The following is a 16,264-nucleotide window of genomic DNA, read 5'->3' on the forward strand; positions in this document are numbered from 1 at the left end:
TCCAGCATGGGCTCTTCCACTGGTTATCATCCTGTTGGATGCTGTACTTGCCCCGAACTTGTCTCTCCCTTTTCAGTGTTCCCTGCCCTTTCTTGAACATGTTTCCATGAAGGCACACTAATCTTATTTGGTTGGCCCAGTTCTGGGGTGCAGTGTGACAATTTTTTCTGCAACCAAACCAGGTGTCAGCAGCACAGGGCACTCCCTGACCAGACAAAACAATGACATTTTCCCTCAAGCATGTCACCATGCTCTCTCTCTGACATGCTTTTCTATTCTTCCATACTCTTGTGCTACTTTTACTGTTTTGGAAAATTATCTTCTATTTTCCCCCTGCATGATTTTCCAAGTCCTTGTAAAATGAAGTTTTACTCATAAAGTTTTGACATCTCTAACAGGGCTATATACATTTATGCCACATCTCAGCAATCTCTAGCAATTGAAACAACAAAGCTCCAGAAACACATTTATTTTGGCCTGGAAATGGAAAAGCTATGAAAAATGTGCTGCTTAATCATTAAGTCATTGCTGACACCTCCCCACAGGTGGGCAAGAGGATGAGTGCTTAGTTTATTTCTTTTTCCTCTCCCGTTGTTTGTTTTGTTTATTATGCCAAAGGAAGTGAATCCTCTCAAGCATAATTTCTATTGCATGAAGAGACATATTTTCTAACAGGGGTGAAGCTCCTCTGAATGGTATCCTTAAAGAAAGGAATCCTTGTGTGCAAGAGCAAATCAACACATTGAGTCAAGATATGATTTTATTACAAATCTGAAGAATAGGGTGCCAAGCAAGGCCTTTTCCAACCTTCTGGAAAGCAAGCAGAGTCCTTTTTACAAAAAGGTAACCAAAAAAGAATCATATGAAAACAGGAGATTGGTCACTCATGCTTGTGTAACAAAATTTTTAATGTGCATGTGCTGATCTCAGTCCAGTTCATTATCCTGTCATTTCCACATACAAATTCCCTTGGGGATGTGTTCTTTAACATTATAATTATCTAAGGTAACTTGAGGTTGTTTTATATCTTATCACCTGTTGCTAAATTATTGTTTAATCTTATGTTGTAAACCTCTGTTGCAGTTTCTGCTTGAATCTATTTGAACCATTACTTGCCAAAGACAAGGATTTGTAGCATTCTGTTCCTACCTAGGGTCTCTTCACGGTTCCATTGCTCCAGCACCCCACTGTCATGGTTTCTAGGCTAACTTATAGCTACTGTGAATTTTTTGTGAATCTTTACTTTCTTCTGACATCAAGCAAGCAGGGTGAGCCACATGGCACTGGGAAATCTGGAGCAGAAAGCACAGCCGTGGTGTTTGGGCTGTGGCAAAGCTGTTCCTTTCTCTATCCCCAGCCAGGCGAGAAGAGGATTTGCCTCCAACTTAGCTGCCAGGAAGTGGTGTCAGTACTGCAGAGTGGGGGTTGCTTTCTCTCAGTTTCCAAGAAATCACATGCTTTAGGCAGAAGGCAGCTGGAAAGATGCAGCCACAGAAATGGGTAGCACCTTCTACTCGCCCAGCCATTTAGGATCCAGCAGCCATCACATCTCTAGAGCTCATTGATGTCCTGGTTACAGGCACTGCAAACCTCAGTGTTTTTCCTTATCCTTGAAACTTGGAGATCTGTGATTCTGTGATTTTTAGCATAAACAACCTATTTGTTGTTCAGTGGGGTTAATCCCCAGTTCAGCAGACACAGCTGTCTCAGAGGATGGCTGCAAGGGACTCAGCAGGTGTAAATTTTATTTTCCCAACACCTGTGGTAGTGTCAGGCGGAGGGTAGAGCCCCCCATATTGCCAGGTTTCAGGGATGCTTAGCCCAAGACCCTGACACTCAGTGCTGCTTTCACAGAAAGGACACACATCTGCATCTGCTCATGCTCAGTGTCTGAGGTTATCAACATAATCAGTTCATCAAAACAAGCAAAACCAGGAGCTGCAGTCACCACTGTCAGTGTCACTGTCTGAATCCCAAAGCCCACCTAGCACATGGGTGGGAAAGGCTTTCCCCGCTGCCACTTTCCCAGACTGCACTTCTCTTCCCATTCCAGGGCCTTGGTGAGCTCTGGTGGAGCCATGTTGGGCTTTCCACTGGTGAAAATACCAAATGCAAAGGGTAAGAAAAAAGCAGGATTACTCAGCTTCTTGGGACCTAGCCCCCAGAATAGCCTGTATGAAAAGTACAGAGTGGTACCACCCAACATAGTAGAAATGCACACAGGTGTCTGTTGTGAATATTTTTATTGCATGCTTAACATTTTAAATGTGAAAGCAAAGATAGAAATTTCAAAATCGTTCCACTTTTATATATCATAGGGCATAGCATATATGCAGGTTAGTCCTCTGAATGCTGCTCTCATGATTAACAACATTCAGCAGTGACTCTAATGTGATCATTCAACTAATAAGGATGGCAGTGCTGAGTTTTCTTGCACTTGATCCAGCTAACCAAGAATTTGCATTGGTGGAGGCTGGTGTTCAGCAGAGAAACTTTATATCCTTAGTAAAGGGGAAGAAAGCCAACTCCACAAACCCCACCCCACCCTGAACCATCAGTGTGCTATCAGCATCATTCTGGACCCAAACTACCCACCAACATAAAGGTTTCAATGAAGAAAATTAACTCCACCTCAGCCATACCCAGCACACTGCAGGACTGCATCCTTTTTATGGACAAATGTAGGCCCATGAAGCCTTCACAGTGTTCAACTTTTGCACAGGTGCTGCAAGCAGGAGTAAAGAAATCAGTTTTTAGAGATATAGAAAATATCCTGCCCAAATCAGAGATGCAGAGTGCCCAGAGCTGGACAGAGGCATCAGGCAGCAGCATATGCACCATTCATGTCTAATGTTACAATCTGGCATTCATATCTGCCCAATTAATGAGACTGAACCACCCAATAATTTAAAATGGAAACAACATTCGCACAGGTTTGGACAGAAACCCCTAGACTTCACTCAACTCCCTTGTATGGGACACTGGAGCTTTAATGACATAGAGTTTATAGAAATTACATTCTGAAGAAAGTAGAAATCCACTGAATGTCACCCCTAGCAGAATTAAACCTAGACTTCAGATAAAGTGACCTGATGTCAGAGAAAGAGAAGGTGTACCTGCAAGAAGACATCAGGCTAAAATAAACAGCTATGGGCCGCTTTATGTGTAAGTTAGACACCAGTCCAGAGGTTTTCCATCTGTGACAGGTAGGTCACAGATGATTGTATTGGTGGTATGGACTATTGTGTTCAAAGATGCAAGCTAAAAGGGCATGAGATAAAGCAGCAGAAAAACCTGCTGTCAGATACAAGAGAAAATGAGGTGTTGGACTGAAAGGGTGGTTGGTGAGGAATGGAAGGAACCAGAGAATCAGACCAGTAGTTTTCCTGTGTAAATAGAAAGTTGAATGATGGATTTACTGGTCCAATTGTCTCCTCTACTGCAGAAGTCATAGAACTATTAGAATTATAATGGTTGGAAAAGGCATCTAAGATGTGTTCAATATGATGAGTAATTACAAGATAAGAAATCCATTATAACTGTCCGACTTTCTTGGGAAGTAACATCAGTACATGTGGCTTTAAATTCAGTGAGCCCAAATCTAATCTCCACCTTTAGCCTGCGATTTTTCCCCAGCGATGTGTCTGGTGACGGCACTACACAGGAACCAAGCTGTTCCATCCCTTCCTCATCCACATACTGAGCATTCTGGTTTTTTGTACAATAGAAAGCAAAGACTACCTTTGTTTGATCTGGTTCTAGTGGAAAGAAATCATAGTGGGCAGCTTCATGTATGTTCACTGACTCCCCAATTTCCACCAGTTTCTCGAAGATATCTGTGCAATAAATATAGTCACCACTTTTTGAGACCCTCCGTTTACGGGCATCATGGATAGCACTATCAAATTTCTCACATACAGACAAGCCATATGTCCTACAGCTGATTCTTGAGGTAATGATGTGTGGATTAACTCCAAATAAAACAGCCCCTTTTACAATGGCTGCCTGGGCCTCCAGGGGACAAAGGATATGATACTCGCTGCTAAAGGCCTGCCTGACTGCATCTCTCAGGATGATGCTGGATGCAAAGCCTCCCACAAGTAAAATGTACTGGACTTTGTCCATCTCAGGTTTGCAAAGAATTTCCCTCAAAGCACAAATGATATTGTTGATACTGTAGTCAAAGAAGCTCTTCATTTTCTCATATGTAATCATGATTGTCCCATTACACCACACAGTTCCTGGTACTTTTTCAAAGAACTGGGAGATGTCCTTCTTGGACCCTGCCACTCTGGTCAGGTTGTAGTAGCAATGTATGTAGACTGCCTCCCTGCTAGCAGAGCATTTCTGTAGGCTGAAGTTGTACATCATATTTTGTAATTCAGTAGGGTGCTTCTTCACATATTCATCCCATACGCCATCACTGAATATTTCCTTGAGGAAATTGATGAAGTTTTCATCCACTCTGTTGCCTCCCCATCCACCTCCAGTTGCCTTATGTAGCTCCTTTAGGTAATGGTTTTGTTGGATCTCGTGTACTGTGATGTCTACAGTGCCACCTACACATGCAAACACACACATAGAGATAGAGACTCAAATTAATTGTGCTGTTTGCTTTAAAGTACATGAGCTTCCACAGAATTTAATCTTATCTGCTGAATTCCTGACTGACATATGTGCTTTTCTGCCACTTTCTTTCCTTATCCTCACTCTTCTGCTATTGCCTGTACTTCTCTAGATTTCTTAAATTTATGCACTTTTGTTTAAAAGTCTGGTCTCACAAGGCTCCTACAGTTATTTCTGTATAATAACTGAGCTGGATGCTCCGGCTTGCTCACTGAACAAGCCAATCTCCTGTCTGATCACAAACCAAGCCTGGGCTCCTCACATAGGTGATTGAATCCTGAGCAGTGTTGAGAAGACTCTCAGCAACTTGTGGTCCTCTTGATGCCTTTTCAGTATTTGTTCGCAACAACCAGACTGCTCTTGGCAGAAAATTCACATCACACCAAAAAACCTAAGGAATCTAGAGATATTACTGAGAAGTGCTTCATCAAATATTCTTAATTATATTCTCTCCAGTGCCTGCTAGCTCTTCTCTTTGGTCACTTCACTGGGCACTAACTACAGTTGCTTCTGGAGAGGAGGCTACGAGCTGAGGCTACACAAGAGCACGTGGTGCGTGCTGGTGGCTGATGCTGGGACACTGTGCCAGCTGATCTGGTGAGAAGGCACGAGACAGAGTAAAAATTTAACAGGGTAGAAATCCATTTGGATTTAGGTAAAATGTGCCACTTTAAGCTTGCAAAATACGCTGTTTAGTCTCATGACTGCAGCCCTAGCAGAACTACCCCAGCTAAGGAGAAAGAATGCAAATTTCCACACTAAAAGATAAGAGATAAGAAAGACTCCTTAGACTTTAAAACAGACAGGGCAGAGTGACCCAAGAGTCCTTTCTGTACTTTCTAACAAAAACTGAGTACAAGTGGAACTAGCTGTAAGTGTAATGTAAAATCAGCAGAATGAATATGCATTAACCTATTGTGAAATTCTATACATATAGAAATTAGTAAGAGTAATAAAAAAGGATCAAGAGTTCTCAGAGTTACACATGTACATTAAAGGGCAATGAGTCCTGACATGCGTCCACAGCACTGTGAATAAACATACCCATTCCCTACAAATCTTTATTAAAATTGTGAGGTTTAATTTTTATCTGCATTTCAGGCAGGGCCTCGTGTTATGACTGTCTGGCCTGAAGAGCACTGCAGTGTGAGACACAATCCTTTTCTTTCCTCCTATTTTTCTTCCTGCTCACAGCATCTCATTAGATGAGAAATAACACTAAAAAAAACCATGACAAGCACAGCAGTGGAATCCAAGCTCCGGAATCTTTGGCCATATTGTGAAATAGCCGTGCACCATGCCCAGCAAAAATGGTACCTGTTAAACAGGGAAAATTTTACCTCCACAGTCAACGACAATATACTGGATCCCAGGGGAGTCTTCAAACTTCTTCTTGTCACTGCTGTCTGCCATAAACCCTTCATGTGGAAGCTGCTTGCACCACAACGATGCAGCCTCTGGCTCCAAGGCAATGATCAGGTTCCTAGAGAGCATGTCAGAGATCATTCCTGCCTAAAATGACAAAAGAGAGGAGTCAGGTCAAGGAAAGGGGTGAGATAACTGCTGCATGACCATCACCTGCTAGAGACACTGTTCTCACCCCAGCAGTTCATGCAGGGGTGGTGGTTCATGCACCGCTGGTCTCTGTGGGGCTCATTTCTACCTGGTGAGGAGAAAGGGCAGAGCTGTTGTACTGCCATTTGGTGACATACTCTCCCTTACCACCCTCAATGTGGAAGATTTCTCTGCCCAACGACTGAAATTTGAAATAATTGTTGTTTAGATATTGAGGCGTTCCTGTGGCTCAATTGGACAAAGAAACCTTCAAAGGTAATTTGAGGAAATGGGGTAGCCCTTCTTTTACCTCTTTTGCTGCCAGACGCATGAACTGCTTGGCAGCAGCATTCCATATGGCTGGGACAGTAATGACCCAGGTGATCTCCTCCTCGCTGTAGACGGTTTGGAAAGAGGCTTCCTTAATGGTGTTCAAAGCATGATCCTTCATGTAGCGCAGGCTTTCGGAAAAGACTGTCAAGGCAGGAAGGAACTTTCCATTGGTGGCTTTCAGCTTCATGCCAAGTGTGACATTCTACTGAAAAAAAGGCCCAGGGTCACATGGTGCAGTGTCAGTATGAGACCTGTCCCCTTCACACCAAGCACTGCACCACATAAGGCACCCAGACACCCCTGTCTCCAAACCAAACTCCCAGCACTGGCTTCACCACTGTGGCTGAGTCTAAGTGCCACAGGTCAGCTACCAAACTGCTTACCCACCACACCTGTGATTCAGTACGTAAAATGTCAATGGGGTTGATAATTCAGCTGTTTATCCTAGGCCAAATTTTGTAAAGACTCTGTAGATCCTATAGATTCCTGAACAGCCAGTAGGGAGTGGTTCTGTAATGAAATTTTTCTTCACCAGTTGCTCCTGAGCAACTGGTGAAGAAAACCTATTTCCAGAGAAATAGTTCTGAACTAAAAGCTCTCTCCAGCCCCTGCTGAAAATGAATGAGAATCAACCAACTCCAGAGGTGACATTGTGACAGACCACATCATTCCCAGCTGTCCTGGGGAGGAAAATCTTCAAAGAGGCCTCCCATCCACCAAAGAAAGGACCTGAGGTCTTTCCTGGGACTGGCCTTGTGTTCTGCCTTATTCTGTCCTTGAGAATCCTGTGGGACCCTGGAGCAGACAGGAAGGCCCTAAGGTAGCCTGGTGTTTGGCTGAATAAGCAAACAAGATAAAGCTGTGAACTATTCCAAACCAGCACAGAGCCTTCAGAGAGAAATTTGATAAAGACACTGCTGGCTTCAAGGACAGCTGGACACCCTTACATTCACTTCAGCATAACATTTCAAGAGAGAGAGAGACAAGGGGGAGCTGTATAACATGGGATGAGATCTTAGGTAATCCCGAGACTGCCCATCTCCTTTGATTTATAGGAAATTTCACTTGATCCCTGTTTCTTGTTGAGGACTAAGGTAGAGAGTCAGAGAGAGAGACCAGTTTCTCTGTCAACCTTGCGAACAGGACAGCTTTGTGTTAGAAACAGGTACTTGCTTTCACCCATGTATGCAGTCATATTTTATTGTCTTTAGACAAAAAAGGAAGCTTTTGGCAATTAAAACAATTTTTCTTCTTTTGTTCATCAAAATACTTGTGTTCATTCATTCTCATCAACCAAACTTAGCTTTCTTCATGGGTTCTCTAACCCCCACCCCTCAAATAAATTTAGCCCCGACCCCCATTAGTAGTAACTCTTCCACCTACCGTGTTGTACAGCTGCATCTTGAAGTTCTGGAAGAAGTACCAGCTGTCAGCTTGGCTGGAGGGCAGGCTCTTGTACTTCATCACAGCATCATAACCAAAATATTTGAACTCCTGCTTCTGGTTGAACAAGATGCTCGTAGGCATCTTTGGGGTCTTTAACCCATGCTCTACTCCCCAGTAAACCTGGCGGATTTGGTCTGAACCTGAAGCAAGAGAAAAACAGTACCCGCTGTAGGATGTGCCAAAATCTATGGCAACGACAAACACTGACTGGCTGGCCATGGCCACTGCAGTGCAGAGGTGTGCAGTTCTGGGAGCAGAGACGAGCGAACAAATGGGTCTGAACTGAAACTGAAAGGACTGATACTGCAGAGAGAAGGTCACTCTCCCCTGATTTTATTGGCTGGAGAGAGCTGTAACTCTAGATATCCTGTAAATTGTGCCTTTTACTGTAAAGAAACAGGGCTTTCTTCCGCTTTTTCTAGCAGCAAAGTGCTTTGTTAGGGAACTGTCTTATCAGTAGCTTTCTGCACTCCCAGCAGCATCAACAGTCCTCAGGGCTCCCCATACATTTCAACAAACATTTTCTGCTGCTGCATGAATACTCGGAAACCTTCTGGCTCCAGCAAAAGGAAAATGTGGGTTGTGGCCAACATTTTTAGCCACAGAAAACCAGAAATGTCGGATACGCCTGATACTTCTGACTCCAGCAAAGAAGAGTGGGTTATACCCAATGGTTCTGGCTCTAACAGAGAAGTGTGTTGTACATCCAACATTTCTGGCTCCAGAGGAAGAGAATCATGGCATACACGCGATGTTTCTGGCAACAGAAGAAGAAAGGCATTGGAAAGACAGTGTGAGGACACTGATCTCAGAAAGACAACTGCAGAAGGCAGCAGGTAGGTTACACAAGGGGTGTCTCTGGATAATCTTATTTAATCTTCCTAGGTCTGAATATTTCTACAAAGTTTCTTGGAGAGTTGCATGAGTGCTGAATTGCAAACAGTTTCTGACTGTGAAATATTCAGTAAGAGCTCTGTTTCCTACTTCCTAACTTTTTTAGCCATCACAGAGATGGTTACTGTCCCCAAATTCAGCTCAACTCCAAAGTGGGAGGCAGATCTTAAATTGGTGCAAGAGGAAGAGAAACTAGAAAGATCAGTATAAAGAGTGTGACAGGATCTGGGATTTCGTGGCTCTGACTCTGAGCTCATCAATTTTGCAGGGATAGGTGGACTAAAATATAAATTTTTTACTGGATTGTTTAGCTTAAAGAAAAAGATTGTGTCTTCAGTGACAGACTGAAAGTGAAGTGATTTAACTGGAAAGGAATCAACCCAAGTAAACAAAAGCAAAATGTGCTTCAGTGGGAAGGAGTAATACTGAGAGGGGCAGCAGAGTCCCATGCAGCAGCTGTTCAGCCTTCTATTGGTATAAAAGAAAGGTAAGGCCTCATGCTGAGGCTTGCTCTGACATCTGGTTCTGGGGATGAGCCTGCTCTCTGCTCCACCTGGATCCAAGCTGCAGGAGCACTTAATCTGGGACTGTTTCTCTAATAATAGTTGATATTTGGGATTCTTGTGAGGAAACAGGACACAGAGCAGTTGTACAAATAAAAAATGACCTTGAGAACACAGATCTTTGTAGCCCTCTGTTAAAAAAGAACCAAAACTGTACATTGCAAAGTTGGTTTTAGCAGAATGGTCACCTGCATTTGATGTTCTCCTACTCTCTGCACATCTGGGCTGAGTTTGTTTTTCAGGAGCTGTCCTTGTAGCTTGCCCACTTTATCCAGACCTAATGATTAGTCAAACCCTCCTGGTTTCAGCATACCCTGGTGTGGGAAATAGTAAAAGTAAGAAGATTTATAGAAAGCTTTAAAAGCAGGCCTTAGAAACAGGAAGAACAGAAAACTTAGACCTAGCTGCAGCTGCAAAGTCTTAAAGTAGAAAAAGTTACAATAGTACAGCAAGCAAGGACATGAAAAAATAGCTTGAGTTTTAGGCTTGGCAAAGGTAGCCTGTGGAGTCCTCTGAGCTCTATCAGGCATTACCTGGGAGAATGCAAACTCACTTGTGCCAAATCTGCACCCGTGTGCCCTTTGTCCTGTCTCTGATCCATTTGCTGGCATGGATGTAGCCATGAAGCCTCTGTTCACAGGACTGGCAATGATAAAGTACTTTTTTCAAGGATGTGTGCTTACCCTGCTTCATTATAGGAATTCCCTTTTCTTCTTTTACTCAGACTTACATCTGACACCTCACAGCAGCCACTAGCCTATGGAGACCAGACTTCTAACATGAAGGAAATGTTAGAAATTATGAAAGAGATGGACAACAAAAAAACAAAGGAAATGTTTGAAATGATAAAAGAGCTCGACAATAAAAAGATGAAGCAAGTGTTTGAAATGATAAAAGAGATGGACAATAAAAAAACACAGGAAATGTTCACAATGGTAAAAGAGATGGACAACAAAAAAACAAAGGAAATGTTTGAAATTATGAAAGAGGTGGACAGCAAGAACACAAAGGAAATAATCGAAAGGATGAAGAATATGGACCAAAAAATAACGTGAGAGTCCGGTGACCAAAAGTTACACTCTTAAGTGTGGCCTCCTACAATGAAATGTAGCTGTGCACACTAGGGCGGGTGGGACAGAAAATGAGCCAGACACAGGGAGGGCTCTGCATTAGCAACAAACTTTGCCCAGGCTATACTGGGAACCCAGAGCCAATTTACAGAAGCTGTTGGATTTGCACCATGTAATGTGCAGATCTTGCACTTTGGGTATTTTATTTGCGCTGTTGGTATTGGCTTACAGAATCACAAACCACACATCTGGCAAAGAACAGCCTTGACAAGTTTTGGTCTCTAAATTTCTTTTCCCTATGGATTGATCAGAAATTAGAGGGAGGAAGTTTAGCTTGTGCATTTTTTAAGACTTTATTGCATACTTGCCCACTGATTGCAATGTGGTTTATTGTTTTTTTCTTTCCTTTATGGATGGATGGACAATGAGAACAGAATTTTGTCTGACACTATTCAGTATCTACTGAACCTGCTGGATAGTCACAACAGGTAATGTGATTCTTTACATTAATAATCAGTGTAAGAGGGGAAAATCATTATGATGCTCACAACCACACCTCCATTTCTTTTGATGTAAATATCTTCCCACTTGATTTGAGCATAAATTCTGGGTGGGAGCTTTTAGGAGAGATGTTCAGCTCCCCTGGAGTTTTCCTGGATGCTCTTGCGCTTTCCCACCACAGAGCTTTTATCCTTGAATACAGATTACTCAATAGGGGCACGTCCACTGTTGTGCCAGTGTCCAAGTACAAATAAAGAGATCTCCCAATTCTGTTTCAGAGAACTTCCTGAAAGGGTAATCCAATTACTGTGTAAGGAGAAAGAGGAAAATGAGATGCTGAAAGAGAAGACAAAAAAGCTACAGGAAAGGTAAGGTATTTATTCATATTTCAGACATAGTTATGTTTCTACACTGAAAAGCCACATACTTCTTGCTTCCTCCAGTCCTTGGGGACTCAGTTTCTGACCAGACAGCCCAGACACCTTCTTTCCATTCTTACAACCTACCAGCATCTCTTTATAACTGACTTGTGGAAGACGGTTTGGGTTGCTCTGCAAAGGGAAGAAGACATTCTTGGGGTAACCAGTTAAATAAAGAGTAAAGGAAGCCAGTCTGCAATGACATTGTCAAGATGCCACTCTGACCAGATTCTACTATGATCATGCAAAACTGAGCTGAGAAAGCACTATTTTCCACAAAAAAAGCTGCTTGCCAGCTATATAATATAAATGAGCAGTGCATTGTAGAAAACATGGGATTCATTAAACAGTTTCATAAGTAAAATATTTACATTTGCTCATTATTTCATCTTGACTTAGATACATTTTTTAATATCCTCCTTGACCTAGAATGCAAGAGATGTTGACTAAAGCAATGGCCACGCACCAACACTCTGAGGACATCAGTGACCCTTCACGTTTGTCTGCAGTGCTGGAGAGATACGAGATGCTCCGGCTACAGGAATGGGAGAAAGTCAGGAGCTCCATGCCCTACCGTTGGACCTATGAAGAGGGCAGCCGCATCATTAGGGTTTGTTCAAGTCCATTTGCTCCATTTGATTCTTGTCACATCAATTATGGTGTAGCCATATAGCAGCCTTTGAGTATTTATATTTCAGAACCAGACAGGGTTGGGGCCTCAGTTTGGGTCTCTGATTTTCCAGCCTAACAGGGCTTGTGGAATGCTGTTGAGACCAAACTGACAGTGACCTTCTTCCTCCTGCCTTTCAGAAGGGCACATTCAAATACTAGTCCCATCTCTCACATGTGTTAAGCACAAGTGGGAAAACAATCCACTTTCCGTATGTTAGTGCTTGAACTGATAGCTGGGAGACCTCGTTTTGATGTCTGACTCACTGCTGTGATGCTGGAGAGATCTAAAGGAAAATAGCCAAGTGGTATTCCCTTAAAGGACAAGACTGAGATGAGGCCATTACTAGCATTGACTGTGATGATAAGACCCCACAAATGCTGAAGAATGGGCTCCAATACACAAGCAGCTTGATGAAACAGTTTGACAGCTATTGAAGACTGTATTTCAATCAATTAGCAGCCCTACGATTAACTCTAATGCAGAAGTTTTCTCAGCTTTGCACACTACACCTGTGGTTTCATTGTGATTGATGCTGTAATGAGTTGTTATTTTTGCACTGCAGAGGGTGTTTGATGCCTGTGAAAAAGATATACAGAAGAGAGCAGATGACATACTTAAAGTTCTTGACATTCCACCTTCAAATAAGGTAAAAATACCTTTGACCAAGGCTTTTTATGTTTCTGTAAAAGGCCTGTAAAAGGGCCATTGGCACCTGTGATTTCATTTAGAAGTTTGTTTCTGCTAAGGATGCTGCTCAAAATCTGTCAGCAATGACACTGGGGATAACTTCTGAGCTGAGAGGTCTGGGGCCAAGCTCTAGCAACCCTAGGTATGACAGCAGCACTGGATGAAAAACAGGTCTTTCACTCTAAGAGTTAAGCTGTTCCACAGAGAAGCAGGGACCTGGTCTTGAGGATCCTTGTGGGAGCCTTCCAAAATTAAATTACTCTGTGTCCCACAATACAAATTGGGATACATGATCCCAAAGCCATACACTTGCATATCTGAATTGTCCAGCTGGATGAATCACATATATGAGTGCAGAAAGCATTTTCCAGCCCTGTGTTGCTTTTATGGGACCTTCCTCCAAAGCCTGAAATGAGTGACTTCTCCATTACTGATTGACCCAATATGAGAAACAAAAATTCCCTGTATTTGCCTTACCACATGGTAACAGCCTGCTTTGTGATATGATTGTTCTGTAGGTGATGATGCATGACATAATGAAGCTGCTCAGGCAACAGTATCACCAAAACTCAATGGTTTACAAGAAGATTGTTCAAGTGAGTAAAGATACAGCCCAGGAACTGGGACAATGGTTAATTGTCTGTGCAGCTTGTTATTTAAAACATGATAGGTGTCCCTTCTGCATGGGGTTGTTTTCCACTTGTGGCCAGGTTCTTCCAGCCCATATACTCCCAAAGTATTCTCAAGTACATGTAACCTTGTAAGGGAAGTACAGCAGGACAGGCAGGGTGATGCCCCTACCAACAAAGGCAGAGCCCTACTGGCCCCAAGCAAGGAGTAAAGAGCAAAGAGCCAGTGGTGGTGATCAGGGTCAGCCACAAACCAGTGACCAGCTGGGCAAGCTCACAGTGACCAGCCAGGTCAAGACCAAGCTGTGAAGTTGGTCTGTGGGTCAGAACCAGCAAGACTGGGCACAGGCATCCCAACACCACAGCTCAGTCAGGCACCCAGCCACCACTCAACTCCTGCGTCAACTGGTGGCCAGTCTGTGGTTGAAGATAAAGCTTCTCATAACTCCTTCTCACATCACCCTTTCTGCCAGTTTGGCTGTTATTGCAGGAGCTGAATACAAGGTTATATGGTCATGCTAAATCTGAGTTGACCTTGAACACATGCAGCCAAACCCCTGGGAAGGCAGAGGAAAGCATGCAGAGGCTGTTGATGTGCACAGAGCCCTGACACCTGCTATCCACATGGACAAGTCTCTAGTGGGCTTTTTTTGTGGAAGAGATGACATATATACCACAGATATATGAAACTTCCAAAAAGGAGCTTTCCTCCTTTTGCAGCTTGCTGGGCTTTTCCAAGAGCTTGGTGTTTCCAAACCCCTTGCAGATCTCTCTGTGAGGAAATGGAGACAAGTGCTGGACACTGGCACAATCTAGAAGTCAGGACTTAGTAAATAAAACTTTAAAGTGACCCTGGGACCCCTGCATTCCCCACTCAAACAGTACCAGCAGCTTTGACAAGTTCTTGAGTGCTTAGTTCCTGTGGAGCAGCTGCACAGAATGAAAGCGGGGAGGCAATATAACAATACATCAGCATAATAAAACTGTTCTCATTTCATTTTCAGGAAGCTGCCATTCACATAAGAACTGAAAATGAAACACAGTTCCTGCTGCAGTGCTGTCAAATTTATTGTCTACTGCTTCTTCAGGACCCACCAGTTAAAGCTGAGTGGAAGATGAACAGAAACCATTTAGAGCACGTGGACAAGAAAGATGAAGTGCACTGGCAAAAAGCATCACTTCTGTGGCCCATAATGAAACGTGGGGAAGAAATTATTGTGAAAGGTGTAGTCTGGGATCAAAGGAAAATGACTTGAGAGTCGGGCTAATTACTTACTTAGCCATAAGAAGATGAAACAGCTGCTATGCGATACTCTGCTTTTCTTTCTCCCATTAATTGCCTACTTTTCAGAGCTAGTAAGTTAGACATCCCCCACATGGGACATCTAGGATAAATCATCATTAACAAACCTGTATTAAAAACTGAAGCTATTCCAATTGTCTCCTCACAAAGGCCACCTGCCTGTTAGCACTCCCCTACTTTCCCACATCTGTACAATTTACCTTTCCCAAAGTCCTTCAGCTACACACGTGCCACAGCACTGGACCAAAGAAATCTACAAGTTGTATTCCGTGGCATAATGGGGATGCAATGAGGCAAATGCATGTTTATGTGATTTGGTGTGACACAGTATTCTGTGAGCAACTTGAGAATTACCAAATAAAAAAGACTTTAAATTCTGCTGTGTGCCTGCTGTTGGAATGCATGGAATGGAAGTCTCTCTGAGCCTCAGAGAAAGGAATACAGGGATTGAATTGGAACCTTTAGAGAAACTAAAACATATTAAACCACACAGACATGAAGTAGGAGTGTAAATTTTAGTTTTAAGTAAGTAGAAATAGATCTTAAGTGCCTTAAGAAACTGTATTAGCTAGTAAAAAACCCTAAAGTCTAGTTTAAAGTTAAGTAGTGTTACCTTTCACAAAACTAACTTAGTTCCAGACATAACAAAAACATAGCAGAACATTGCTTACATTTCTAAATAGAACAGATAGAACTATATGCATAGATTTTGTGTAAAAACTAACACTACTTTCACACATTAGAATGAAGCTCGGATAGGTGTAGGAAGAATTTTTTAGAATCCTGTTTTTAGCCGATTAGATTATTTATGTATAAATTTATGTATTTACCCCTACAATGGGGAACAAAAAAGGTGATAATTGCTCCTACTAACTACTACGGCTTCTACTCAGAATATCAAGACTCTATACCAGAAAGCTTTTAGCACAAACTTTAAACTCTTCACCTTCAATACTGATGTATTCATGCAATAAACAACTTTACAACAACCAACAACTACTCCTATCTCTTTGAAGACCCAAGACTCACTTATAACTCAACACCTGCCAAATACTTTTCTCCAGTTTTTCTTTCTAATCTATCAGTTTCCTTGGCTGCACAAACTCCCTGGGATTTTCTCAATGGGCCCCCAGAAAGAAAGGCAAATTTCTGTGCAGTTCTCTGCAAGCAAATTGCTCTGCTTCTCTCAGGAATTTAGTATTCCCTAAGCATATTGCAGGTCACTGACAACATGAGCTGGGATCCAGGTGTGCGCAAGAAAACTGGCTTTTAGAAAACTGGAGTATTCTGAGAAACTGACTGTAAAATAACTTCATTGGAAATATCTATTATGGAATAGAAGAAGTGAAGTAAAAAAGCCCCGGGGTTAGTGCAGCTCAGGATACCGTGCTGGGGAAACGGCAGAAGGGGAACAACGGGGGTGCAAAGGGGTCACAAGCGAAGCTCGTGACAGAGCTGCGGGCGGGAGCCAAGCCGCATTTTGGAGAAGCTGAGGCTGTGCCGTGCTGCAAAGGGGCGCTTTGAGGGAGGCCAGCAGCACCTCGGCCCGCAGGGAGACCCAGAGCC

General features: G+C 42.9%; 2 protein-coding genes across 3 annotated transcripts; one reads left to right on the top strand and one right to left on the bottom strand.

Moving 5' to 3' along the window:
• Positions 1-2,226: 2,226 nt before the first annotated feature.
• Positions 2,227-8,294, bottom strand: LOC100223480 (heat shock 70 kDa protein 12A). The gene is made up of 4 exons (XM_030262873.4): positions 7,897-8,294; positions 6,491-6,715; positions 5,967-6,138; positions 2,227-4,559 (listed from the first exon to the last, which is right to left on the bottom strand). The coding sequence occupies exons 1-4, from the start codon at positions 8,176-8,178 to the stop codon at positions 3,499-3,501; spliced, it is 1,740 nt and encodes a 579-aa protein (XP_030118733.4). The 5' UTR covers positions 8,179-8,294; the 3' UTR covers positions 2,227-3,498.
• Positions 8,295-8,354: 60 nt separating this feature from the next.
• LOC100217693 (uncharacterized) lies at positions 8,355-15,076 on the top strand. 2 transcript variants are annotated; one of them, XM_012569101.5, is made up of 8 exons: positions 8,355-8,795; positions 10,141-10,467; positions 10,921-10,974; positions 11,266-11,355; positions 11,836-12,016; positions 12,642-12,725; positions 13,285-13,362; positions 14,400-15,076. In XM_012569101.5, the coding sequence occupies exons 1-8, from the start codon at positions 8,494-8,496 to the stop codon at positions 14,649-14,651; spliced, it is 1,368 nt and encodes a 455-aa protein (XP_012424555.5). In that variant the 5' UTR covers positions 8,355-8,493; the 3' UTR covers positions 14,652-15,076. The 2 variants fall into 2 exon arrangements, with proteins under 2 accessions (XP_012424555.5, XP_032602171.3); XM_032746280.3 differs by lacking the exon at positions 10,141-10,467 and having other exon boundaries at positions 8,361-8,795.
• The last annotated feature ends 1,188 nt before the right edge of the window (positions 15,077-16,264 follow it).

This window comes from Taeniopygia guttata, chromosome 1A (assembly GCF_048771995.1).
Source record: "Taeniopygia guttata chromosome 1A, bTaeGut7.mat, whole genome shotgun sequence".
In the NCBI taxonomy this organism is placed as follows: domain Eukaryota; kingdom Metazoa; phylum Chordata; class Aves; order Passeriformes; family Estrildidae; genus Taeniopygia; species Taeniopygia guttata.

What these genes read in the sequence shown, in the direction of transcription:
- LOC100217693 (XM_012569101.5), top strand. Translation starts at nt 8,494, where the DNA reads ATGAATACTCGGAAACCTTCTGGCTCCAGCAAAAGGAAAATGTGGGTT. An exon ending in AATATGGACCAAAAAATAAC is followed by an intron (nt 10,468 to 10,920) that starts GTGAGAGTCCGG and finishes CAATGAGAACAG; the next exon opens with AATTTTGTCTGACACTATTC. An exon ending in CTGCTGGATAGTCACAACAG is followed by an intron (nt 10,975 to 11,265) that starts GTAATGTGATTC and finishes ATTCTGTTTCAG; the next exon opens with AGAACTTCCTGAAAGGGTAA.
- LOC100223480 (XM_030262873.4), bottom strand. Translation starts at nt 8,178, where the DNA reads ATGGCCAGCCAGTCAGTGTTTGTCGTTGCCATAGATTTTGGCACATCC. An exon ending in TGCGTCTGGCAGCAAAAGAG is followed by an intron (nt 6,139 to 6,490) that starts GTAAAAGAAGGG and finishes TTGTCATTTTAG; the next exon opens with GCAGGAATGATCTCTGACAT. An exon ending in TATTGTCGTTGACTGTGGAG is followed by an intron (nt 4,560 to 5,966) that starts GTAAAATTTTCC and finishes TTGCATGTGTAG; the next exon opens with GTGGCACTGTAGACATCACA.